The sequence below is a fragment of the Oncorhynchus mykiss genome, chromosome 25, assembly GCF_057628025.1.
Source record: "Oncorhynchus mykiss isolate SJ-2025 chromosome 25, ASM5762802v1, whole genome shotgun sequence".
NCBI classification, from domain to species: Eukaryota; Metazoa; Chordata; class Actinopteri; order Salmoniformes; family Salmonidae; genus Oncorhynchus; species Oncorhynchus mykiss.
Genome location: NC_143046.1, coordinates 59,834,313 through 59,861,872, shown reverse-complemented (window position 1 = coordinate 59,861,872; position 27,560 = coordinate 59,834,313). Strand labels below are relative to the sequence as shown.

The 27,560-nt window shown below is 41.9% G+C and overlaps 2 protein-coding genes across 4 annotated transcripts in view; both read right to left on the bottom strand.

The window, feature by feature from the left end:
- The window catches only part of LOC110504194 (collagen alpha-1(XII) chain), a 72,316-nt gene extending 61,744 nt beyond the window's left edge, over nucleotides 1–10,572 (bottom strand). For 2 of the 3 annotated variants that reach the window (XM_036962414.2, XM_090220658.1), the window contains exons 1-7: nucleotides 10,192–10,572; nucleotides 9,099–9,207; nucleotides 2,533–2,649; nucleotides 2,284–2,427; nucleotides 1,849–1,905; nucleotides 557–820; nucleotides 134–298 (exon numbers count right to left, since the gene is read on the bottom strand). In XM_036962414.2, the coding sequence (XP_036818309.2) occupies nucleotides 134–298; nucleotides 557–820; nucleotides 1,849–1,905; nucleotides 2,284–2,427; nucleotides 2,533–2,649; nucleotides 9,099–9,168 (817 nt within the window). In that variant the 5' untranslated portion in view covers nucleotides 9,169–9,207; nucleotides 10,192–10,572. The remainder of the gene's footprint in view (nucleotides 1–133; nucleotides 299–556; nucleotides 821–1,848; nucleotides 1,906–2,283; nucleotides 2,428–2,532; nucleotides 2,650–9,098; nucleotides 9,208–10,191) is intronic. The other variant, XM_036962415.2, reaches the window with a different exon arrangement.
- A 4,471-nt stretch (nucleotides 10,573–15,043) lies between these two features.
- LOC110505390 (cytochrome c oxidase subunit 7A2, mitochondrial) lies at nucleotides 15,044–27,534 on the bottom strand. Its single transcript, XM_021584573.3, has 4 exons — nucleotides 27,347–27,534; nucleotides 24,300–24,389; nucleotides 15,481–15,565; nucleotides 15,044–15,267 (listed from the first exon to the last, which is right to left on the bottom strand). Exons 1-4 carry the CDS (start codon nucleotides 27,362–27,364, stop codon nucleotides 15,212–15,214), a joined length of 249 nt encoding a protein of 82 aa, XP_021440248.1. The 5' UTR covers nucleotides 27,365–27,534; the 3' UTR covers nucleotides 15,044–15,211.
- Between the last annotated feature and the right edge of the window lie 26 nt (nucleotides 27,535–27,560).

Here is a 27,560-nt window from a genome sequence, read left to right as displayed (position 1 = left end):
TTAGCCTGACAAATGGAGTACTGTGGAAATCAGCCACTACGGAATCTCCAGGATTTCCAGGCATTCAAAAACTAAAAGCATTATAGAGATGTTCTCAAGAGAGATTAGCATTCAGAGGTAAAACACACAGTACCTAAAGCAAATACTTCCACTCCAATGTTCCTGAGTCGTTTAGCATACTCCTCCACTGGGTCCTGGGATTTTCCATCTGTGATGATCATGGCTATCTTCGGAAAGCCTTTCCTGGCGCCGGCCGCCTCCGTAAAGATGTTTTTCAGCAGGTAGTCCAAGGCGTCCCCTAGACACAGAGTGTAACATATTAAACCTTAGCGTTTCTTAAAACATTTTTGCTTATTATAACATTTCCTGTCTGTGGGCAAAAGCCTACCTTGAGAACAAGCGCGTAACCAAAACATGTACCTCAATTAACGGGAGACTTGCACCAATGTTCTAGTTACACACACAGATCTCAAATTAGGATTCAGTCCAGCGAGTATTTACAAAATATCGGCAGTACTGTATATCCATGCTGTCTAGTCCCACCTATCATGTATACCTGTCATTGTGTTTCCTCCCTTGTAGGGCAGGGTGTTGATGGCTCTGAGCAGCTCTCCTCGTTTGGAGTGGCGGTTGAGGAGGAACTCAGTGCGGGTGTCTGTGCTGTACTGGACCACAGCCACCCTGGTCTTATCCTCTCCGATGTCAAAGGCCCCAGCCATAGCACTGATGAAGCTGCGGATGTGCTTGAAGTTTTCCCTGCCAACGCTCCAGGAGCCATCCACCAGGAAGACCAGGTCTGCTATGGCATTGACTGAACACCCTGGAGGGGTGGAGAGGGGGATGGGGTAGAGCAGGAACACAATCAACTGTCTGGACACAATCTGGCAGATTGGCACAACTTTTTGGTACTCTAATGAATACTGTATATCTGACAGGCGGTCTCTGACAGATGGTATTTCAACAGACATGATGACAAAAATGTGTTTTTGTAGACCACTAAAATCACTAAAACTTTCAGTGGCATTGTTTGGTTTTGTGTTTTCAAACCCCCGTGGTTTTTTGTTTGTTTATCGTGGATAGTTCAGATTCTCTGGAACATCCAAGATGATTGGCTGGACTTCTGTGAATGTCTCAAATCCTAGCTCTCGTAGGTCCACTTGACTGAATATCCTTCCACGCTACTCACATCTTGTTATTACGCCTTGTTATTACGCCTTTTGAGCATTTCTTGACAAAACATCAAATATCAAGTTCTATGGATTTATCTGGCCAATTGGGTCAATTGTGAAAGAGTGTTATGAGCGTTCCACCAGAAATAGCTTCTAGGAGCAAAGGTTTTTGAACCATCAGGAACTTTGGGTTGAATTTACACCCAAAGCGTACATGGTGAGGGAAAAAGTGAGCATGTCTCCCTGTCAATCCACAGACTGAACTCACAGAGAGAGGCACAGAACTCCAGTAAAAGGACTTCTGGTCAGAGTAGTAATCCTTTCCACTTCTTTCAACATTTAAATGGACGGAAATGCACAGAGCTGGCACGACAGTGACATCATCACTCTCCTTGGATTATACGCATAACAGAAGACTCTCACTCTTAGATTTTGATGTGAAGACTGTTTTCAATCACAAACTAATTCTCAGCCACTGTCGGAACCCCCTGTCTGCTCAAATATGAACAACTCAGCAGTACAGATGGGGTATTTGAGTCTGAGGAAATTATTCCAGTGAACAATATTATGATTGGATTGGAAAAACACAAAAAAAAAATGGACTGGTAAGATCATAAAGCTATGTGGACAGGCAATGGGCATAGCGCAGATTGGTTGACATTGACGTAAACATACTTACTGATTGCATCTGAAGTCTGCGGCCTCCTTTCTGTTTCACTTGTGTTACTGGACTGAACTGAAACACAAAATAATTTGGACTGTTACCATGACATCCTGTGTGCCATGTATGGGGAATAAATCCTAGACATTCAACAAATCATCAAGCCTCTTCAATCACATACATATAAACATATTTGTCCTGGTTAATCGGCGATGAACAGAGTGTGATTCGAGTTTTAAAAACAGATTTATTTGATTCTAATGTCGCTAGAAGCTAACAGACAAGCTGGAGGTTTGAAACCATGTAATGGGTCCTTTGTTCCTTATGACAGAATAATCTGATCTGAGATTAAACCCTTTTCATATCAGACTATATCCGACTTTTGAGAAAGCCATCGGATTTTCCCAAAGTTATGTTTAACCTTGTAAAAGCATCAGAATCTTGAACACTTACTAGTGAGCTGGCCAAAGATGGGTATACTCTCCTCTGTGTCATCATAGGAGTTGATGGACACTGAGTAGTCCAGATCAGGAGTTAGGTCTGTAATAGACGTCTTTGTAGCAGTGGCTGGGAGGTTAAACTCTTTGGCTGGTTCATCTGGGATATAGAGCATGGGTTGCTATTAGATCATTAGGGTTGGCATGAAAAGCTATAACTAGTCAGGCAAACATCAATGAACTAATGAGATCAATAAATACAAACCTGTATCCGATACAACTTGTATTTTGTAGCCCTGTATCCTATGCGATGGCTTTCTCCATGACATTTGCACTGTGTTCTCATTTAGAATTGTAAATTTCAAGTCTGAGGGGGGCTCCACTGCAAACAAAAGAGGAACTGATGTTAACTTACATACATGAATAACAAAACGTGTGTATGAGTTTAAAAATGTTGATCAAGTATTTCAGCAAGACATTTTATATCAAGCATTCACATTTAGCCCAACGATAAACACTTCATGACTGAAGTTGAGACGTTCATTGTTGAGGGAGACAAGAAGAACCAACATCCATGGTAAAAGTGACAAAAAAAAGAAGCACACAAACAACATTTAAAAAGTGTGAGTAGCCATTTTGGAAAACAAAATGGCATTTGTTTGAGTTGCACAACCAGGTAACCCTAGTCAGCAACTCAAGCACCGGAAGTCTGGAGTACACAACATTAATACAGACCAACTCCACACAAAACTCCCCTGAGTGCAAACATTGAGTGAACCATCCAATACATGCTGAGTGCAGTCCTTACCACGCATGCCCAACCAACCAGCACCAACACGTTGACATGAACAACACATAATTACAGCAACATTTTCCTTCCAACGTTGTTGATTATACAATGGAGTCAAGATTGCCAGGTAATGTTGAGGGTGGCATTTGCTGAATTTAACACCCAATGTTATATATATACTCTAAAGTTGGATGTTTTGCTAGAGCAGTTCAGACAGCTGGTTGATTACTTTTTTTACTGAGGAATGTGTTTGTTTTTCATGATGGTGTTTTGTAAGTTACTTATCTTAAATTACTTGTAAATATTGTATGCTTTTATTGTGTTGGAATTGTAAATATTGTGAATTTGTATGATTGTGTGTGGGGCACCCTTGTAAAAGAGGCCTCAATGGGATTTCCCTGTTTAAATAAATAAAAATACAGAGTATTTATACATATTTTGACAAAATGAAGTGTTTATGTATATTTATATATATATATATATATATAGAGAGAGAGAGAGAGAGAGAGAGAGAGGGAGGGAGAGAGAGAGAGAGAGAGAGAGAGAGAGAGAGAGAGAGAGCGAGCGAGAGAGCGAGACTCAAGCACAAGTCTTTGGCATAGATCCATTGCAAACCTTGCAAAAAGAATACACAATGTGTCACAGGAGACTGTTGTGTATGTTCTTTTCATTGACAGAGTGCACAAGATGGCATGAGGTGAAGGCACACTGCGTACACAGTCAAAATGAAGAGAGAGTTAAGATACAGAGGAAAAATAGTGTACACATTCAAAATAAACAAACAAAAACTGCGACAGATGCAGTCCGACAACACACGTGTCCACATTGAGCAGGTTGCCACGGCACCATGCATGTGTACATGAGAAAGTTGTTCAGAACAACTTGACAAATTGGGTGAAGGTGTTTCCATGTACACGAGGGACCACACAGAGAGACAATAAATGTATTTTACAATGATATTCTTCCTCACTGGGGTTTCACATGCAACCTATTTAGATCAGTGTTGGCTGACCTTTCACCTTTATGTGAGTGCAGTTAAAGGAGAGTGGAAACAAAGTGTTTAAAAAATACTATTTTTTGTTTTGGACAGACAAGGTTGTACTTAAGGGTAAACAGCATAACAAGCTTAAACTGCATAGAATATAAGAAAGTCTTAATATCTATCAGGTGATGTATGAGTTTCTATTATTCCTGTAGCCTATGGCTGTATATGTACTTCTCATAGGCTACATGCTATAGTCCAGGATGATGATGAGGATGTGATAAAGACATACATACAAAGGCTGGCCTTTCAGACTATGTCAGCGAGTGGACGGCATGCAAGCTGCTGAGGAGGGGCATTGGGATGGGATGCAAGAATATCACTGTAAAATACCTGCTGAGACAAGCCACAGCTCAGGACACACTGAATGTACAGGCAGACAACATCTAGGACCTGAGCCAAGCTGGTATTGGTACATGGTAAAGGAGGATCACCAACCTGCCACATCAATTTAGGGGGCCCGGGTAAGCTGCCCTCCTCTCCAACAAAGTCTCTCGAACAAGAATCAATATACCCACTTGGGGGTTGGGAGGGGCAGTGGGGAGGAAAGTTGGGTAGGGAGATTGTCTTCACTCACAAGAGCAAAGAGCTGTGTCACCTCACTCAAGGTGTTTGATCATCGTTGTACAAAAAGTCGCAAGTAGTTGGAATCATTCATGACAGAGTTGTTACTTCACACATTTTCTTTTCAGTCTTCTCATGTTGCATTTTAATGTAATTTTCTAAAACAAGATATTGAAAAAAAAATACATTGAAGATATAAAATAATCAGAATAAACATTAGCAGATATCTTTTCAGACTCGTTCCCTCTGCCAGGTGTAGATGCATATCACAGCACCCTGCTCGACCAGAAGACACCTCTGGCCTTACCCATGGCCAGACTTTGGCTACTGTCAGTAACCTCAGTCTGCGGCCAGTCAGCCATTCATCCTGGCCTGCTCTACTGCCAGGCCAGCCAGTCAAAGAAAGAGCTCTGACTCTCCCAAAAAGGCAGAACAGATGCCAAAGTAATTCCGCAACATGTGCTGACATTAAACATTTCTGCATATTAACTTTCTATATGGATTGCAACTCAGCGTTTTTGAGAATGTCCGTAAAAAGCCTAAAAAGGCTCTTTGTCTTTGCCCTGTCTGAGCATTAATTAGCGATTCTCATATTACATCTTTCCATTCCGTTAGTGAAGATATATGGGAGTAGACATTGAACTCCCCCAAAAAGCTTTCAGGGCAAAAAAGGGAACAATTGAATGCTCCAGTTTTTGAACATCAAGGATATTGAAACTATGATGTCACATTTCTACAAATGATCAAGACCATTAATTTTGTTTGGATATTGAAATATGAGAAACAATCAAATCTAGAACAGCTACCGTAACGTCAATGTAACAACATAATTACAGAGGGGAATAGCTAAACCATGAAATAATTGTAGTTTTACTTTACTTAATTTTTGTTTGAGAAAACAAAATTGGAAAGATAAAAAAAAAAAAAATCCTATCCAATTTTTAAAGGACCGACTATTGGGTCCTGGATTCTTCTACCAAACAATAACATCAATAAGACTAAGGTAACACATTGTTACCTGGCCTTGTGAAGACACTGACATCAATGTAAGAGTCAGATCCAACTGTTACAGTTGACAACATGAGTCACTTGAGTTTTGTCAAGTTAGGATTCAGTCCAGCGAGAACATGATCTTTCTCATTGGTAAAGTTGGAAACATTTCCAAAATTTGGGATATTACATTTAAAAAAACAAATTGAGAATATATATATATACATATACACACAGTATATGTGTAATATATATATATATATACCAAGATGGACTAAATGTCAAATAAATTAATCAAATTGTAATTATCCTGAAATAACTTCTAGAATGGGACTCCTAGAATGGGGCATCATATTACATCACAGAGAAAGGGAAGAGGTGTAGACAGAAGTGTCATGCCCAGGGGCACGTTCCCTCTCAGATTTGTCCTGCTAAAAAAACATAAATTAATAAATTAATTACTAAACTTAATAAAGATTTACCATCTAGTGGCCAAAAGGCAGTTTTAGCATGGGCAGCGCCATTGAGGGCTTCCACCATTTTAATGTAGTCAACTGGGTGGGACTTCCAAATTTATTGGCTGATCCCTCCTGATGACCCTGTTGGAGTCATGTCCAACCGGGTCATTAGGAGGGATCACCTAATCATTTTTTTTTAAATTGACGACTTCAAAATGAAGATTGCCTCAATGGCTCTGCGACATGTGCTCACATACACCACAATGGGAACTATATAGAGATGTTTTCTCTATCATTCTCTATAGATGGGTTAGCTGACAACGTCACGAAAGCAATGCAGGCGCTTCATTCGGCCAGAAGTCTGCAAGTTGTTGTGATTCTGGATGGCCAGATAGCTACCAACAATGACAAGAAACTACCATGTGGGGAATCGTGACTTGTTTCAGATAGTTTCGTCTTGTTCTTGATGTCATGTCTTGTTTTGAGGTGTTTTGACTGATTTCATGTCAACGCTAATATGGCAAAAAAAAAAATGCTAGCTAGCTAGCTAACCAACAACTGTAACGATGTATTTGAGAGACAAGTGCTCATTATGCAAATGTATTTGTGTTTTCAACAAACATTGGAGACTAAATATAGTTTACATGTCAACAATCTAAGCCAACCCAGTCTGTTTTGTCCCATGGTTGCGCGAGCATCGGTTTTGCTGATAAACAACCAACCTGTTCATTGTTTCAATGGAAGTCTAAGTAGATCAGACCCAGATGCTATTGCATTAGTGTCTATGGGACAGCACCACCCTTAAGTAGATCGGAACTGACCATTTTTTTCCAATGGTAAACAGCCTGAGTATGAGTAGACTCTCCACCATCTTTGCTGTAGACTAGAGTGACACGCTGCACGCACATACACTACATGGCCAAAAGTATGTGGACACCTGCTCATCGAACATCTCATTCCAAAATCATGGGCATTAATATGGAGTTGGTCCCCCCCTTTGCTGCTAGAAAAGACTCCACTCTTCTGGGAAGACTTTACACTAGATATTGGAACATTGCTGCGGGGACTTGCTTCCATTCAGCCACAAGATCATTAGTGAGGTTGGGCATTGATGTTGGGCGATTAGGCCTGGCTCGCAGTTGTTGTTCCAATTCATCCCAAAGGTCTTTGACGGGGTTGAGGTCAAGGCTTTGTGCAGGCCAGTCAATTTCTTGGAAACACAGAAACATTCTGGAATGTCACTGTATGCTGTAATGCTAAAGGAACTAAGGGGTCTAGCCCGAACCACGAAAAACAGCCCCGGATAATTATTCCTCCTCCACCAAACTTTACATTTGGCATTATGCATTGGGGCAGGTAGTGTTTTCCTGGCATCCGCTAAACCCAGATTTGTCCGTCAGACTGCCAGATGGTGAAGTGTGATTCATCACTCCAGAGAACGCATTTCCCCTACTCCAGAGTCCAATGGGGGCGAGCTTTACACCATACCAGCCGACGCTTGGCATTGCACATGGTGATCTTAGGCTTGTGTGGGGCTGCTCGGCCATGGAAACCCATTTCATGAAGCTCCCGATGAACAGTTATTGTACTGACGTTGCTTCCAGAGGCCGTTTGGAACCCTTAGTGAGTGTTGCAACCGAGGACACGCCGCACGCTTCAGCACTCGGTGGTCCAGTTCTGTGAGATTGTGTGGCCTACCACTTTGCGGCTGTGCCATTCTTGCTCCTAGATGTTTCCACTTCACAATAACAGCACTTACAGTTGACCAGGGCAGCTCTAGCAGGGCAAAAATTTGACGAACTGACTTGTTGGAAAGGTGGCATCCTATGACGGTGCCACGTTGAAAGTCACTGAACACTTCAGTAATGCCATTCTACTGTCATTGTGTGTCTATGGAGATAGCATGGCTGTATGCTCGATTTTATACATTTGTCAGCAACGGGTGTGGCAGAAATAGCCGAATCCACTAATTTGAAGGGGTGTCCACATTCCGTTGTATATATAGTGTAGTTTGATTTTATTGGTGGGCAGAACTCACAGGAGGTATGTTTGTAAATTATTTGATCAAGATATTGATAGCCGATTCCCTCTTGATTCAAAATAAAACAAATGTTTTGCTGCAATTCTAGCCAGGTAACTAGCAATTTTATCAAGTTGGATTTAGCCAAGTGGGTAGCCCATCTAGAAGCCATTTCAGCCTATCAATCAAGTTTGAGCAAGCTTGGCTAGCTTACCTAACTATCTTAGCTGGCAATTGCATGCCTGCTGGCAAGGTTGCTAGACTTTAAAAAAGCAAGCAATTACTAAATGTACTGTAATAAGACTCATATTCTATTATTTTACCCATATTTTAGCAAAGATGCAGGCAGGGGCTGGGGAAATGTAACCACTGAATTTAATAGACAGAGCTATGCATGCAAAGATTGACAGATATTTAGATTGTTATTTTCAAAACTCTAATGACAAATAGATACACAATTGAATAAAATTGCTTTAATTATGGGGTAATGATACTATATACCCATGTGGCAGTTGTACTAAAGGCATACAAGTTTATTAAAATCACAATTGAACAGGTGAAGGCAGTATGCTTAGATAACCTATGCAGAAAATATAGCTTTATTATTTTCTCTTTTTTACATCAAATTAGGCACAATGATTATGTCTCTTGATTCCAGGAAGAAGATGTTTCAGCTAAATTCTCCCGACCACCCCCTACAACATGTACTTTGTGCCCTCAGATTTTGGGGGTGCATGGTGCCCCTGGGTGCAGGGCAAGTCATATCAAGTAAAATACACACAACTGGGTATCATTTTATTAATCATACTGTACAATGCATTATGGTTGTTTCCATGTGATGGTTCTCACACAATAAATACCCTAAATCCTGTAGGTTTATATCAAACGACTAGAGAGAGAGAGAGAGAAAGCGAGCCAGAGTTGGGGGTGGGGGTGTGTGAAAAGGGCAGGAGGGAGGCACATTTACCTTGCGCTTCAACGGAGGCGAATAACACTGCAACGAAAGCCGACACGGCCAATGACAGCCTTATCTTCATTTTTAGAAGTTATGGGTCAGCAGCAGCACATTAATGAATCTGAGGAGAGAGTTGCGTTCAAACCCATTAGGTTTAGCTTTGAGAAGAGAATGGGCAAAAAGTCACGAGCCTTTGACAGGGAATATATTAAATGAACGTGACTGAAGAGGCAACATTGGGTTCAAAGGAGTGAAAAGTAACGACCTAATTTTTGTCACCTCATGCATGCGTTGTCTTTTACATTTTTTCATTTACAAGTCAGTTAATAACACTTTCTTATTTACAATGACGGTCTCAAGAATTAACATTAACATTAGTTTTTTTTTTTAAATCATGTACTTTTAGTAAATAATTTAATCATAATTCGACCTGTCGTATAGGCTCGACATTGAAAACGGTTGAGAATTTCGTCAAAAGCAAACCTGCCTGGAATATCAGAAATAGGCTACTGGTCCTACAGGTTGTGCACCCCGCCTAGTGGCACAGGAGCTCATATAGGGCTACTGAAACTGGAAGGACATTTCATTCAGTTATCCCATTTAGCTCCCAAGACCCTCAGAATTGGCCCTTATATATCCTATCATGAATGTCAACTTAATACACATCAGGCCCATAGATAAATAAAAAAATGTAGTATATGTAGTATAAATTACTTTTGCCTAAACAATGTGCCTATTAGCAAATGACTAATGATCAACTAATTTATTTGTTACTTTGGCTAGGCTATTCTAATTCAATGTTCATACTCTAATACAGTATACTTATTGATTCCACACAGGGGTACCGTCATAATCCAACATATATGTTCCTTTATGGGAAAAATACAGGCTGAAGAACTAACCAAGCACAAAAAAAAATCTTTCACCTGTCTGGCAGTTATTCACAGAAAAAGAATAAATCAGTCCTTTCATTAGAAAAAACTCATAAATATAGCACATACAGCTAAGCACAATGTTTGATTAATTGAAAACCATTTATTTTGTATAAATCTTATATTATTTCTAACCCACAGCAAGATAGAAGAAAATAAAATATGTTGCTCACCTGGTCAATCTTAACAGAATAAAATCAAAAAATGTAGGCGCACCCGCCTTGAAGACTCCCCCTTCTAGAAACTGATAGAGAACTTTCAGGAGCTCTGGGTGGACACTTCTCTCTCGCTGGCTACTGGAAGATCCAACAGCATGTGTTCCAGAAAGAAAGTCTCTTTCCAAGTGGGAAGAATCTTTCCACAATCTGCTACTTAATAGGGGGCTGTTCCCAACTCTCATTTTACAATAAGCTCTTACGAAACTCCACTGGTAAACCTCGCAATGGTTTGATATATGAAACATCCCCCAAAGTGGGAATACACTTCTGGAAACGGCATTCTTTTCTGAATTCATTCGGCACATTGATCTTATGAGTTACAAGCGCCTAATGGGCAGCCCTAAGGAACTTAACATGTAGGCTATATATACATATATATTTACATACATACTATATATATATATATATACAGCATCAGTATAAAGCTTGGACACCTACTCTTTCAAGGGTTTTTATTTTGACTATTTTCTAAATTGTAGAATAATAGTGAAGAGATCAACACTATGAAATCACACATATGGAATCATGTAGTAACGAAAAAAAGTGTCAAACCAAATCAAAATATATTTTATATTTGAGATTCTTCAAAGTTGTCACTTTGCCTTGATGACAGCTTTGCACACTCTTGGCATTCTCTCCACCAGCTGCATGAGGTAGTCACCTGGAATGCATTTCAATTAACAGGTGTGCCTTTTAAAAAGTTAATTTGTGGAATTTCTTTACTTCTTAATGCATTTGATTGTGTTGTGACAAGGTAGGGTTGGTATACAGAAGACAGCCCTATTTTGTAAAAGACCAAGTCAATATTATGGCAAGACCAGCTCAAATAAGCAAAGAGAAATGACAGTCCGTCATTACTTTAAGACATGAAGGTCAGTCAATGCAGAATATTTCAAGAACTTTGAAAGTTTCTTCAAGTGCAGTCGCAAAAACCATCAAGCGCTATGATGAAACTGGCTCTCATGAGGACCGCCACAGGAAAGGAAGACCCAGAGTTACATCTACTGCAGAGGACAAGTTCATTAGAGTTACCAGCCTCAGAAAATTGCAGACCAAACTAATGCTTCACAGAGTTCAAGTAACGGACACCAACTGTTCAGTGGAGACTGCGTGAATCAGGCCATGGTCGAATTGCTGCAAAGAAATTGCTACTAAAGGACACCAATAAGAAGAAAAGACTTGCTTGGTCCAAGAAACACGAGCAATGGACATTAGACCTGTGGACATCTGTCCTTTGATTTGACAAGTCTAAATTTTAGAGTTTTGGTTCCAACCGCAGTGTCTTTGTGAGAAGCAGAGTGAGTAGGTGAACGGATGATCGCCGCATGTGTGGTTCCCACCGTGAAGAATGGAGGAGGTGTGATGGTGCTTTGCTGGTGACACCGTCAGTTATTTATTTAGAATTCAAGGCACACTTCACCAGGATGTCTACCACAGCATTCTGCAGCGATATGCCATCCAATCTGGTTTGCGCTTAGTGGGACTATCAACAGTGAAGAGGCAACTCCGGGAGTTCCTCTGTCCAGCGTCTGTTATTGTGCTCATCTTAATGTTTTCTTTTTATTGGCCAGTTTGAGATATGGCCTTTTTTTTGCAACTCTGCCGAGAAGGCCAGCATCCCGGAGTCACCTCTTCACTGTTGACATTGAAACTGGTAATTTGCAGGCATTATTTAATGAAGCTGCCAGTTGAGGACTTGTGAGGCATCTGTTTCTCAAACTAGACACTAATGTACTTGTCCTCTTGCTCAGTTGCGCACCGGGGACTCCCACTCCTCTTTCTATTCTGGTTAGAGCCAGTTTACGCTGTTCTGTGAAGGGAGTTGTACACAGCATTGTACGAGATCCTCAGTTTCTTGGTAATTTCTTGCATGGAGTAGCCATCATTTATTAGAACAAGAAAAGACTGACGAGTTTCAGAAGAAAGTAATTCGTTTCTGGCCATTTTGAGCCTGTAATCGAACCCACAAATGCTGATGCTCCAAATACTCAACTAGTCTAAAGAAGACCAGTTTCATTGCTTCTTTAACCAGAACAACAGTTTTCATAATAACATAATTGCAAAAGGGTTTTCTAATGATCAGTTAGCCTTTTAAAATGATAAACTTGGATTAGCTAACAGCGTGTCATTGGAACACAGAAGTGACGGTTGCTGATAATGGGCCTCTGTACGGCTATGTAGATTTTCCTTTTAAAAAATCTGCTGCAATAGCAGATTGCAGCTACAATAGTCATTTACAACATTAACAATGTCTACATTTTATTTCTGATCAATTTGATGTTATTTTAAAATGGACAAAAATGTGTTTTTCTTTCAAAAACAAGGACATTTCTAAGTGACCCCAAACTTTTGAACGTTAGTGTATACATAAATAAATAATGGTCAAAAAGGTGTCAACTATATTTTTATATTTCATTTGAATTATTTGTTCAATCAATAAAAATCTGTTGAATTTACCATCCAAAGATCAGTCCGTGGATTTTCTTGTGGATCTTGAGATGTGCTCACTCAGGCAACTTTTACGCATTGAAAATTGTAGTAAACCAAGTTGAGCCACCGATGTTAAAACACACTAACAGTCCAACATTTAATGAAAATTACAAACAATAAAATATATTACTTATTTAGTACCATTTCGCTTGATTAAGTAATTACAGGTCAGGTAGGCCATGTGAACAGCCTTGAACAGTTTGGGTCGTATTGAGGCAGTGTTGCCTTTCATTGTAAACGTTTTGAATGGATCTTCGCGGAGTAGAAATGGTCAGTCCAGTTTCCTTAAACCAAATCTAGATTATGTCACTCATTTCATGGTCAGTGAGGCCCTCTAGTGTTTAAAAGCAGTACATACATATAGGACAGCACATTGAAAGTCATCCACGTGCAGAAGTGACCACTAGGCTACAGGCCCAGGGGTTTTTCCCCATAGAACAGTTAATTTATTGGTTCATGTGCACAATCAAAGCTAAAAACATTATTGTCATATATATATATATATATATATATATATATATATATATATATATATATATATATATATATATATATATATATATATATATATATATATATATATATATATATATATATACATACATACATACATACATACACACACACACACACACACACACACACACACACACACACACACAGCTCAAAAAAATAAAGGGAACACTTATTAAAACAACACAATGTAACTCCCAAGTCAATCACACTTCTGTGAAATCAAACTGTCCACTTAGGAAGCAACACTGATTGACAAAAAATGTCACATGCTGTTGTGCAAATGGAATAGACAACAGGTGGAAATTATAGGCAATTAGCAAGACACCCCCAATAAAGGACTGGTTCTGCAGGTGATAACCACAGACCACTTCTCAGTTCCTATGCTTCCTGGCTGATGTTTTGGTCACTTTTGAATGCTGGCGGTGTTATCACTCTAGTGGTAGCATGAGATGGAGTCTACAACCCACACAAGTGGCTCAGGTAGTGCAGCTCATCCAGGATGGCACATCAATGCGAGATGTGGCAAGAAGGTTTGCCGTGTCTGTCAGCGTAGTGTCCAGAGCATGGAGGCGCTACCAGGAGACAGGCCAGTACATCAGGAGACGTGGAGGAGGCCGTAGGAGGGCAACAACCCAGCAGCAGGACCGCTACCTCCGCCTTTGTGCAAGGAGCACTGCCAGAGCCCTGCAAAATGACCTCCAGCAGGCCACAAATGTGCATGTGTCTGCTCAAACGGTCAGAAACAGACTCCATGAGGGTGGTATGAGGGCCCGACGTCCACAGGTGGGGGTTGTGCTTACAGCCCAACACCGTGCAGGACATTTGGCATTTGCCAGAGAACACCAAGATTGGCAAATTCGCCACTGGCGCCCTGTGCTCTTCACAGATGAAAGCAGGTTCACACTGAGCACGTGACATGTGACAGTCTGGAGACGCCATGGAGAACGTTCTGCTGCCTGCAACATCCTCCAGCATGACCGGTTTGGCGGTGGGTCAGTCATGGTGTGGGGTGGCATTTCTTTGGGGGGCCGCACAGCCCTCCATGTGCTCGCCAGAGGTAGCCTGACTGCCATTAGGTACCGAGATGAGATCCTCAGACCCCTTGTGAGACCATATGCTGATGCGGTTGGCCCTGGGTTCCTCCTAATGCAAGACAATGCTAGACCTCATGTGGCTGGAGTGTGTCAGCAGTTCCTGCAAGAGGAAGGCATTGATGCTATGGACTGGCCCGTCCATTCCCCAGACCTGAATCCAATTGAGCACATCTGGGACATCATGTCTCGCTCCATCCACCAACGCCACGTTGCACCACAGACTGTCCAGGAGTTGGCGGATGCTTTAGTCCAAGTCTGGGAGGAGATCCCTCAGGAGACCATCCGCCACATCAGGAGCATGCCCAGGCGTTGGAGGGAGGTCATACAGGCACGTGGAGGCCACACACACTACTGAGCCTCATTTTGACTTGTTTTAAGGACATTACATCAAAGTTGGATCAGCCTGTAGTGTGGTTTTCCACTTTAATTTTGAGTGTGACTCCAAATCCAGACCTCCATGGGTTGATAAATTTGATTTCCATTGATAATTTGTGTGATTTTGTTGTCAGCACATTCAACTATGTAAAGAAAAAAGTATTTAATAAGAATATTTCATTCATTCAGATCTAGGATGTATTATTTTAATGTTCCCTTTATTTTTTTGAGCAGTGTAATATATATATATATATATTTTTTTAAAGCTGTCTGTTTATGACAACATCAGATGTATTGAGATTTTAAAATGAAGACATACACATGGATATGACTTCATATTGTAGTTGTTTTATTATCTATGGTACATTAATTGTACAATCAATAAATATTGATCCCAGGCATGAAACATATTGGCATTATTGACAGGACAAATAATCTCCCAGATCATACATCTGCACAACAGAGAACATTAATGTAGGGATGGACATGGACAAGGGCACTCATGCCTTCTTGGGCATGGCTGCATTGAGGAGTTCATACACGACAAATCCACTTCCTGTGAAGAGATAGGATTTTTTTTTTTTAATAACAGGCAAAGCAAGAAATGTGTGTGAAACTGGCATTGGACTCCACTGTTTGTGGTTAGACATGACTCTAGTCAAGATTACTTGATCAATTGCCGTAAAGATGCCATTAACACTTACAATCAAGGTGGGTTAAATCAGGGCTGTACAATTTCACATACCCAATTTCAGGTTAATGCACTTACCAAAGACTGTAAGGGCCATTGTTAGCCTGTACAGAATAGCATCTTTGGCTCCTCCCTTCAGATGGACTGGAATCCCGTTATCTGCCTGCACAAAGAGGAAATTATCATCCGGCATTCAGAAAACTGACAAGCCCTTTAGAGCAACATAAATGAACCAAAAGATAAATGATTCTGCCTGGGTACAGGTCTGTTGGTGGTGGCAGTGGTATTTTAAAAATGGCACCACCTGAATATGTTTGTTTATGCATTTCATTCATCAGCACAGCACTATAATTAGACCTGGCAAAGCCTCAAATATTCAGTGGGACATACAATGCCTTGCAAAAGTATTCATCCCCCATGGCATTTTTCCTATTTTGTTGCATTACAACTTGTAATTTTAATAGATTTTTATTTGGATTTCATGTAATGGACATACAAAAAAATTGTCCAAATTGGTGAAGTGAAATTAAAAAAATAACTTGTTTCAAAAAATTATAGAAAATTAAAAACAGGAAAGTGGTGAGTGCATATGTATTCACCTTTGCTATGAAGCCCCTAAAAAAGATCTGGTGCAACCAATTACCTTCAGAAGTCCCATAATTAGTCAAATAGATTGCACACAGGTGGACTTTAAGTTTCACATGATCTGTCACATGATCTCAGTATATTACAGAACAACTGTTCTGAAAGGCCCCAGCTCTCCAAACAGGTCAGGAACAAAGTTGTGGAGAAGGACAGATCAGGGTTGGGTTATAAAAAAAATATCCAAAACTTTGAACATCCCACGGAGCACCACTAAATCCATTATAAAAAAAATTGAAAGAATATGGCACCTGGGTACAGGTCTGTTGGTGGTGGCAGTAAAATGGTGCCGGAAGAAAAGGCAGCAGTTTTATGGGCGCCCAACTAATTGTACTATTATGTGGGTTGTTTTCGCGTTATTTGTAACTTATTTTGTACATAATGTTTCTGCAACCGTATCTTACGGCAGAAAAGAGCTTCTGGATATCAGGACAGCGACCACTCACCTCGGATTAGATGAAGATTTTTTCTACAACAAGGAGGACGCACAAGACATTCTCCAAACACCCAACAGGGCTGACATCCCCGTTATTTGCAAGAGGAAGCGACGCAGATACAGAGAACAAAGAGCCGGATGCCTGGTCAGGACCGGGAGAAGGCGAGAGGGAAAGCTGCCGTTACCATCAATACTACTCGCAAACGTGCGAGACAATAAATTAGACGAGGTATGATCACGAATATCCTACCAACGGGACATCAAAAACTGTAATATCCTATGTTTCATGGAATCGTGGCTGAATGACGACATGGATATTCGACTAGCGGGATATACGCTGCACCGGCAAGATTGAACAGCACACTCCGGTAAGACGAGGGGGGAGTGGTCTGTGCATATTTGTAAACAACAGCTGGTGCAAGAAATCGAAGGAAGTCTCTAGATTTTGCTCGCTTGAAGTAGAGCATATTGTGATAAATTGGAGGCCACTACTTGCCTAGAGAGTTTTCAGCTACACTTTTCGTGGCTGTTTAATTACCACCACAGACAGATGCTGGCACTAAGACCACACTCAGTCAGCTGTATAAGGAAATAAGCAAACAGGAAATCACTCACCCAGAGGCAGCACTCCTAGTGGCTGGAGACTTTAATGCCAGGAAACTTAAATCAGTTCTACCTAATTTCTATCAACATGTTAAATGTGCAACCAGAGGGAAAAACATTCTAGATCACCTGTACTCCACACACAGACACGCGTACAAAGCTCTCCCTCGCCATCCATTTGGTAAATCTGACCACAACTCTACCCTCCTGATTCCTGCTAACAAGCAAAAATTAAAGCAGGAAGCACCGGTGGCTCGGTCTATAAAAAAAAGTGGTCAGATGAAGCAAATCCTAAACCACAGGACTGTTTTGCTATCAGACTGGAACATGTTCCGGGATTCTTCCGATGGCATTGAGGAGTACACCACATCAGTCACTGGCTTTATCAATAAGTGCATCGAGGACGTCGTCCTCCGTGACTGTACGTACATACCCAAACCAGAAGTCATGGATTACAGGCAACATTCGCACTGAGCTAAAGGGTAGAGCTGCCGCTTTCAAGGTGCGGGACTCTAACCCGGAAGCTTACAAGAAATCCTGCTATGCCCTGCGACGAACCGTCAAACAGGCAAAGCATCAATACAGGGCTAAGGTTGAATCATACTACACTGGCTCCGATGCTTGATGGATGTGGCAGGGCTTGCAAACTATTACAGACTACAAAGGGAAGCACAGCCGCGAGCTGCCCAGTGACACGAGCCTACCAGATGAGCTAAATCGCTTCTATGCTCGCTCAGAGGCAAGCATGAGAGCATCAGCTGTTCCGGGCGACTGTGTGATCACGTAGCTGAAGTGAGTAAGACCTTTAAACAGGTCAACATACATAAGACTGCGGGTCCAGACGGATTACCAGGACGTGTACTGTGAGCATGTGCTGACCAACTAGCAGGTGTCTTCACTGACATTTTCAACATGTCCCCGATTGAGTCTAATACCAACATGTTTCAAGCAGACCACCTGTGCCCAAGAACACAAAGGCAACCTGCCTAAATGACTACAACCCGTAGCACTCATGTCCGTAGCCATGAAGTGCTTTGAAAGGTTGGTAATGGCTCACAACACCATTATCCCAGAAACCCTAGACCCACTCCAATTTGCATACCACCCAAACAGATCCACAGATGATGCAATCTCAATTGCACTCCACACTGCCCTTTCTCACCTGGACAAAAGGAACACTAGAATGCTATTCATCGACTAAAGCTCAGCGTAGCTCAGCGTAGCGAGGTTGCCTAACGAGACATGGTGTGATGAAAGAAACATACAGGAACTCAAATCCTTCTGTTCACCTGATTTAGAATTCCTCACAATCAAATGTAGACCGCATTATCTACCAAGAGAATTCTCTTCGATTATAATCACAGCCGTATATATCCCCCCCCAAGCAGACACATCGATGGCTCTGAACGAACTTAATTTAACTCTTTGCAAACTGGAAACCATTTATCCGGAGGCTGCATTCATTGTAGCTGGGGATTTTAACAAGGCTAATCTGAAAACAAGACTCCCTAAATTTTATCAGCATATCGATTGCGCAACCAGGGGTGGTAAAACCTTGGATCATTGTTACTCTAACTTCTGCGACGCATATAAGGCCCTGCCCCGCCCCCCTTTCGGAAAAGCTGACCACGACTCCATTTTGTTGATCCCTGCCTACAGACAGAAACTAAAACAAGAGGCTCCCACGCTGAGGTCTGTCCAACGCTGGTCCGACCAAGCTGACTCCACACTCCAAGACTGCTTCCATCACGTGGACTGGGATATGTTTCGTATTGCGTCAGATAACAATATTGACGAATACGCTGATTCGGTGTGCGAGTTCATTAGAACGTGCGTTGAAGATGTCGTTCCCATAGCAACGATTAAAACATTCCCTAACCAGAAACCGTGGATTGATGGCAGCATTCGCGTGAAACTGAAAGCGCGAACCACTGCTTTTAATCAGGGCAAGGTGTCTGGTAACATGACCGAATACAAACAGTGCAGCTATTCCCTCCGCAGGGCTATCAAACAAGCTAAGCGTCAGTACAGAGACAAAGTAGAATCTCAATTCAACGGCTCAGACACAAGAGGCATGTGGCAGGGTCTACAGTCAATCACGGACTACAAGAAGAAATCCAGCCCAGTCACGACCCAGGATGTCTTGCTCCCAGGCAGACTAAATCACTTTTTTGCCCGCTTTGAGGACAATACAGTGCCACTGACACGGCCTGCAACGAAAACATGCGGTCTCTCCTTCACTGCAGCCGAGGTGAGTAAGACATTTAAACGTGTTAACCCTCGCAAGGCTGCAGGCCCAGACGGCATCCCCAGCCGCGCCCTCAGAGCATGCGCAGACCAGCTGGCCGGTGTGTTTACGGACATATTCAATCAATACCAGTCTGCAGTTCCCACATGCTTCAAGAGGGCCACCATTGTTCCTGTTCCCAAGAAAGCTAAGGTAACTGAGCTAAACGACTACCGCCCCGTAGCACTCACTTCCGTCATCATGAAGTGCTTTGAGAGACTAGTCAAGGACCATATCACCTCCACCCTACCTGACACCCTAGACCCACTCCAATTTGCTTACCGCCCAAATAGGTCCACAGACGATGCAATCTCAACCACACTGCACACTGCCCTAACCCATCTGGACAAGAGGAATACCTATGTGAGAATGCTGTTCATCGACTACAGCTCGGCATTCAACACCATAGTACCCTCCAAGCTCGTCATCAAGCTCGAGACCCTGGGTCTCGACCCCGCCCTGTGCAACTGGGTACTGGACTTCCTGATGGGCCGCCCCCAGGTGGTGAGGGTAGGCAACAACATCTCCTCCCCGCTGATCCTCAACACTGGGGCCCCACAAGGGTGCGTTCTGAGCCCTCTCCTGTACTCCCTGTTCACCCACGACTGCGTGGCCACGCACGCCTCCAACTCAATCATCAAGTTTGCGGACGACACAACAGTGGTAGGCTTGATTACCAACAACGACGAGACGGCCTACAGGGAGGTGGTGAGGGCCCTCGGAGTGTGGTGTCAGGAAAATAACCTCACACTCAACGTCAACAAAACTAAGGAGATGATTGTGGACTTCAGGAAACAGCAGAGGGAACACCCCCCTATCCACATCGATGGAACAGTAGTGGAGAGGGTAGCAAGTTTTAAGTTCCTCGGCATACACACCACAGACAAACTGAATTGGTCCACTCACACAGACAGCATCGTGAAGAAGGCGCAGCAGCGCCTCTTCAACCTCAGGAGGCTGAAGAAATTCGGCTTGTCACCAAAAGCACTCACAAACTTCTACAGATGCACAATCGAGAGCATCCTGGCGGGCTGTATCACCGCCTGGTACGGCAACTGCTCCGCCCTCAACCGTAAGGCTCTCCAGAGGGTAGTGAGGTCTGCACAACGCATCAAGGGGGGCAAACTACCTGCCCTCCAGGACACCTACACCACCCGATGTTACAGGAAGGCCATAAAGATCATCAAGGACATCAACCACCCGAGCCACTGCCTGTTCACCCCGCTATCATCCAGAAGGCGAGGTCAGTACAGGTGCATCAAAGCTGGGACCGAGAGACTGAAAAACAGCTTCTATCTCAAGGCCATCAGACTGTTAAATAGCCACCACTAACATTGAGTGGCTGCTGCCAACATACTGACATCGACACTGACACTGACTCAACTCCAGCCACTTTAATAATGGGAATTGATGGGAAATGTAAATATATCACTAGCCACTTTAAACAATGCTACCTTATATAATGTTACTTACCCTACATTATTCATCTCATATGCATACGTATATACTGTACTCTATATCATCGACTGCATCCTTATGTAATACATGTATCACTAGCCACTTTAACTATGCCACTTTGTTTACATACTCATCTCATATGTATATACTGTACTCGATACCATCTACTGTATCTTGCCTATGCTGCCCTGTACCATCACTCATTCATATATCCTTATGTACATATTCTTTATCCCCTTACACTGTGTATAAGACAGTAGTTTTGGAATTGTTAGTTAGATTACTTGTTGGTTATTACTGCATTGTAGGAACTAGAAGCACAAGCATTTCGCTACACTCGCATTAACATCTGCTAACCATGTGTATGTGACAAATAAAATTTGATTTGATTTGTTCAACTCCATAGTACCCTCAATGCTCATCAATAAGCTAAGGATCCTGGGACTAAACACCTCCCTCTGCAACTTGATCCTGGACTTCCTGACAGGCTGCCCCCAGGTGGTGAGGGTAGGTAGCAAAACATCTGCCACGCTGATCCTCAACACTGGAGCTCCCCGGGGGTGCATGCTCAGTCCCCTCCTGTACTCCCTGTTCACCCACGACTGCATGGCAAGGCACGACTCCAACACCATCATTACGTTTGCAGACGACACATCATTGGTAGGCCTGATCACCGACAACGATGAGACAGCCTATAGGGAGGTGGTCAGAAACCTGGCGGGTGGTGCCAGAATAACAACCTATCCCTCAATGTAACCAAGACTAAGGAGAAGATTGTGGACTACAGGAAAAGGAGGACCGAGCACACCCCCATTCTCATCGATGGGGCTGTAGTGGAGCAGGTTGAGAGCTTCAAGTTCCTTGGCGTCCACAACAATAACAAAATAGAATGGTCCAAACACACCAAGACAGTCGTGAAGAGGGCACAACAAAGCCTATTCCCCCTCAGGAAACTAAAAAGATTTGGCATGGGTCCTGAGATCCTGAAAAGGTTCTACAGTTGCAACATCGAGAGCATCCTGGCTGATTGCATCACTGCCTGGTACGGCAACTGCTCGGCCTCTGACCACAAGGCACTACAGATGGTAGTGTGTACGGCCCAGTACATCACTGGGGCTAAGCTGCCCGCCATCCAGGACCTCTACAACAGGTGGTGTCAGAGGAAGGCCCTAAAAATTGTCAAAGACCCCAGCCACCCCAGTCATAGACTGTTCTCTCTACTACCGCATGGCAAGCAGTACCGGAGTGCCAAGTCTAGGACAAAAGGGCTTCTCAACAGTTTTTACCCACAAGCCATAAGACTCCTGAACAGGTAATCAAATGGCTACCTGGACTATTTGCAATGTGTGCCCCTTCTCCCCCAACCCCTCTTTTTACACCGCTGCTACTCTCTGTTAATCATATATGCATAGTCACTTTAACTATACATTCATGTACATACTAACTCAATTGGGCCGGCCAACCAGTGCTCCCGCACATTAGCTAACCAGGCTATCTGGATTGTGTCCCGCCACCCCCTCTTTTACACTACTGCTACTCTCTGTTCATCATATGCATAGCCACTTTAACCATATCTACATATACATACTACTTCAATCAGCCTGACTAACCGGTGCCTGTATGTAGCCTCGCTACTTTTTATAGCCTGTCTTTTTACTGTTGTTTTATTTCTTTACTTACCTATTGTTCGCCTAATACCTTTTTTGCACTATTGGTTAAAGCCTGTAAGTAAGCATTTCACTAAGGACCTGTTGTATTCGGCGCACGTGACAAATAAACTTTGATTTGATTTGAGACCACAACAAACCTGCCAAGAGAGGGCCGCCCACCAAAACTCGGACCAGGCAAGGAGGGCATTAATCAAAGAGACCAAAGATAACCCTGAAGGAGCTGAAGCTCCATAACGGAGATTGGAGTATCTGTCCATAGGACCACTTTAAGCCAAGCACTCCACAGAGCTGGGCTTTATGGAAGAATGGCCAGAAAAGTCCTTGCTTAAAGAAAAAAATAAGCAAACACGTTTGGTGTTAGCCAAAAGGAATGTGGGAGCCTCCCTAAACATATGGAAGAAGGTCAGATGAGACTAAAATTGAGCTTTTTGGCAAGGAAAACAAGGAAGCAAGGAAAACGCTAAGTCTGGCGCAAACCCAACACCTCTCATCACCTTGAGAATACCATCCCCACAGTGAAGCATGATGGTGGCAACATCATGCTGTGGGGATGTTTTTCCATCAGCAGGGACTGGGATACTGGTCAGAATTGAAGAACTGATGGATGGTGCTAAATACAGGGAGATTCCTGAGGGAAACCTGTTTGTCTTCCAGAGATTTGAGACTGGGACGGAGGTTCACCTTCCAGCAGGATAATGACCCTAAGCATACTGCTGAAGCAACACTCGAGTGGTTTAAGGGAAAACATTTAAATGTCTTGGAATGGCCCAGACCTCAATCCAATTGAGAATCTGTGGTACAACTTAAAGATTACTGTACACCAAAAGTTTTGCCTTGAAGAATAGGCAAAAATCCCAGTGGCTAGATGTGCCAAGCTTATAGAAGCATACCCCAAGAGACTTGCAGCTGTAATTGCTGCAAAAGGTGGCTCTACAAAGTATGAACTTTCGGGGAGGGGGCTGAATAGTTTTGTCTTATTTCTTGTTTGTTTCAGAAAAAATATTTAGCATCTTCAAAGTGGTTGTGTAAAAAAAAAAAAAAAAGATCCCCCCCCTCCCCCCCAAAAAATACTTTAAATTCCAGGTTGTAAAGCAACAAAATAGGAAAAATGCTAAGGGGGTGAAAGCCACTGTATATAACCCCAATTAAAACAACTAAAATGGGTTTTAGCTACTTCTTGGAGAGCAAGGTGCTGCTTGGGAGATGTTATAACTGAACCTAATACAAACGGAAACACATACCATAAACGTGTGCCCTTAAAAGGGTCAGGAATTTCTTAGGCTAAAATGCATTTCAACAACAAATTGCAGAGAAGCAGTCATTGCTTTAGCTCTATGATTTTTAAGGCAGAGTGAGTGCCAGCTGTGGACACCATAGAGGTTAGACAAGAATCAGAAAAGCATTCAATATCATAAGTCTGATTTTGCATTGGCTGATGCCTGTTTACGTATCATACTGCATGCAAAAATGTGTTAGTCCAGCCCAAACTATGAGTGAACGTTATGAGCAACCACATACTTATCTTTCAGGCTACAAAGGGGGGAAACAAGATTCTGTTTCCAGAACCTGGGAATAAAGTGCCAACTTTAACCTTAGCATTACCGTACCAATACTGGTCAAACAAGATTCAACACATATTGACTGTCAAATTAGGTAAATAACAATTCTATCCTGGTTTACTTTTAACTTCTGAAAACAGTATTTCAGCTTCGGGAGACAGGTGTTCAGTTCCACATTTCTACTGCTCTTCAGGGGAACTTTCGGCTGCATTGTCACCCGTTTGCCTCGACCCAGGTCTTACCTGGAACAGCTTCTGCTTCTCTTTGACCATGTTGTCCACCTGTCTGCGGGCACTACTGGAGATAGTCCGTCTGGACAGCTGCTGAAGACCCTGAAAAAAAACAGGTGATCAGGAAAAGATACAAATATTTGTCAATGATTACTGAAGTAATATGTGGACCAACTAGTGGCCTATAGCTACTTCTTCTGCTAGATACAGTAGATGAGCCCTGCTTAAAGGATGTATAGTCCTAGACTTATGTTGTTGTTATGGGTTCGTTTGTTTGTATGTATGTATGTATGTATGTATGTATGTATGTATGTATGTATGTATGTATGTGTGTATATATATATATATATATATATTTCACTTATTTTGTTTCAAAACATTGACCCCAACGTCCCCATTACTTATAGAAAGACCCATTAACATTACGAATCAGGTAGAAAACGCCAGTGAAATACTAGCTCAACAACTACATCGATAAGCCGCATCGCATACAATTGCACAAATAAATGACAGTAATGGTATGGCCACCTGTGACAATGAAATAAACAGAGCGTTTAAAAACATATTAATTAATATCAGAATCTATTGGAAACACTCCCTTAATTTTAATTGAATCATTCTTTAAAAAAAAAAAAAAAACTCATTACACACTTTTGATTCTCGAGATAGCACTTTGACAAGTGGCTCTCTAAGTCTCATTGAAAAAAATAAAGCTATTAAATCAACGCAAACTAATAAGTCACCTGGACCTGACGGGTTCCCATCGGACTTATACAACTACAAAAAATGGTATTACCGCTTTGCAACATTATGAAAATGTGGATTTGGCTGCAATTTCATTTCCTTTGGTAAAAGTATTGCTTTTATAAATTTCAGAACCGGTTGCATCCATTCCACTGGTCCTTAACATTTTTACTTAATCTCAGGATACAAACTAAATTAAAGCAAAAGTTAACTGAACCCAATTACAAAGACTACTGTCTAATACTACTCTTAAATGTCCCGTTTAAAGTCGTTACAGATCATTTTAGATGCTTAGGAATTACTGTTAAGCCAACCTCGTCATACCTCAAGGAAAATCTCATGCGGCAATAGGAAATGACTAAGAAAGACCTGATACAATGGTCAGTTATCAGTTATGGGTCGAATACATTTTATCCAACTGAAATTCCTACATTTTCCCGGTGTATCCCGATTGCTATACCCAAAACTATTTTTAAAGGTGCTGGACACAATGAGCTCAGAGCTTATATGGAATAATAAAAAGCCACAATTCCGTAAAGCCATACTGCAAAAACCAAAAGAACTAGGGGGTTTGGGGCTCCTTAATTTTCAGAAATATTATGGGGCTGCAAACATTTGTAATATGTTTTGGATTCATCCTCATGACTAACTCCAGAGTGGGCAATCGTAGAATCAAATCCTGTATGGCCACATCGTTAAGAGCTATCGTATGCTCTCCCCTTGCAACTGCCTTTGGAAAGAATTACCTGGTCAGACAAACTCAAAGATATTGAATAACCTAACATGCTGACCTCACCGGCCGCGTTGCGTGGTATGGGCAGGCATAAGCTACGGACAACAAACACAACTGCATTTTAATCTATAGCAATTTGAATGCACAGAAATAACATGACGAGATCCTGAGGCCCATATTTTTAAAGGTACATGTGACCAACAGATGCATATCTGTATTCCCAGTCGTTAAATCCATAGATTAGGGGCAAATTAATATTTCAATTGACTGATTTCCTCATATGATCTTTGAAATTGTTGCATGTTGCATTTAGATTTTTGTTCAGTATAGTTGGTTCAGAGTTCATTTTGATATTTCAGCCTGCGTGTCCTGATCGCATCTAGTGTGGATGGACAAAAATCACCATCCACGTGCCCGGTGAAGTCAGCATGTAAGGCTGAACTTAGAGAGATTCTTCTCTACTCCCCTTAGGTTTGTAACCATCTATTTCCACCATCCCCTGCAGACAAAATTATATATGGAGACAAAATGGTGTGAAATTACTATGACCTCTACAAAGGTGTTACTTTTGCTCAGTGGTGGAAAAGGTACTCAATTAAATGTAATTGCTCAAATTTACTTCGACATTTGATACTTAAGTACAAGTATAAATAATTTCGCCTTATATTAAGCAAACCACACGGCACCATTAATTTATATATATTTTTTTACGGATAGCCAGGGGCACACTCCAACACTCAGACATAATTTACAAACAAAGCATTTGCATTTAGTGAGTCCGCAGATCAGAGGCAGTAAAGAAGACCAGGACTGTTGTCTTGATAAATGTGTGAGAAAAAAAATCCCTCATCACGCTTGTAGGCGATGTCATGGCAACGTCGGCGAGCAAAACTCATGCGTATAAACACGTCATCGGGTCTAACGTTCGTCACGCCCCAAACTGCGCATATGCAGACCGTCATATCAAACGCTCTACTTCGATGCAGTTGTCAGTTTTTTTGTCAGTTTTTCACTTTCAAAAAAAATAGTGGCCCAGTTCTGAAAAAGATCTGGTGTGGATGGGGACCGATTGGTGGAAGGTATATCAGAATTGGGGTACCGATGTATCTAACTATTTATGTGGATATTGCATACAGTGATTGTACCTTTATGACCTTGTGATCAAATAAAACGTATTGTTAAAAAAAACAAGGAAATGTGACTATTCTCATGCGACTTTTAGTAGCCCCCTATGCGACCTCTACACTTGCCCTCACTGTTTTTCACTTCTGTAAATACTTGTTCACTGTAGTTGAGATTAAGGGGCACGCTTTTACTATGTCGAGCTGATTGATTTGCTACTAACGTTAATAGCAAATCAAACTAACAATAAAATACGGTGTGTTTAGATCAGAAGTCTACCTTGATTTTATCAAGAAATTTTAAATTAACCGGTGATAGCTAGCATTAGCAGCCTAAGAATGCTAGCTAGTTAGCCAACTACCCTGATGTAACTATCTAGGCTAGCTAGTTAATTGAGATGTCAGGTACTTGCAGTAACGTTAGCCATGAAAAGTTCGAACAAATAATATTGAACACTTACCATAAGTTGCTTGTACATTTTGGCAAACGTGTTTATTTCGAGGTGAGTGCGCAAGGACACTGAAAACCTAGCCACTGCTTCCGGTGATATCCCAAAATTCTTTTCGGCGAGAAAATTGCTACATTTCCGGTCATGCTCACTGGCTGCTCATTGGTTGGTGTGCGAAGGCTGGACTCTGATCTTTATTCGATTGCACAAGGCTCGCAAACATTTT

Bases quoted from the DNA above. Each gene is read 5' to 3' on its own strand.
- LOC110505390 (XM_021584573.3), bottom strand. The intron at 15,566-24,299 runs GTAAGACCTGGG...CTCTTTGTGCAG, and splicing joins AGAAGCAGAAGCTGTTCCAG to GCAGATAACGGGATTCCAGT. The intron at 15,268-15,480 runs GTAAGTGCATTA...ATCTCTTCACAG, and splicing joins AATGGCCCTTACAGTCTTTG to GAAGTGGATTTGTCGTGTAT.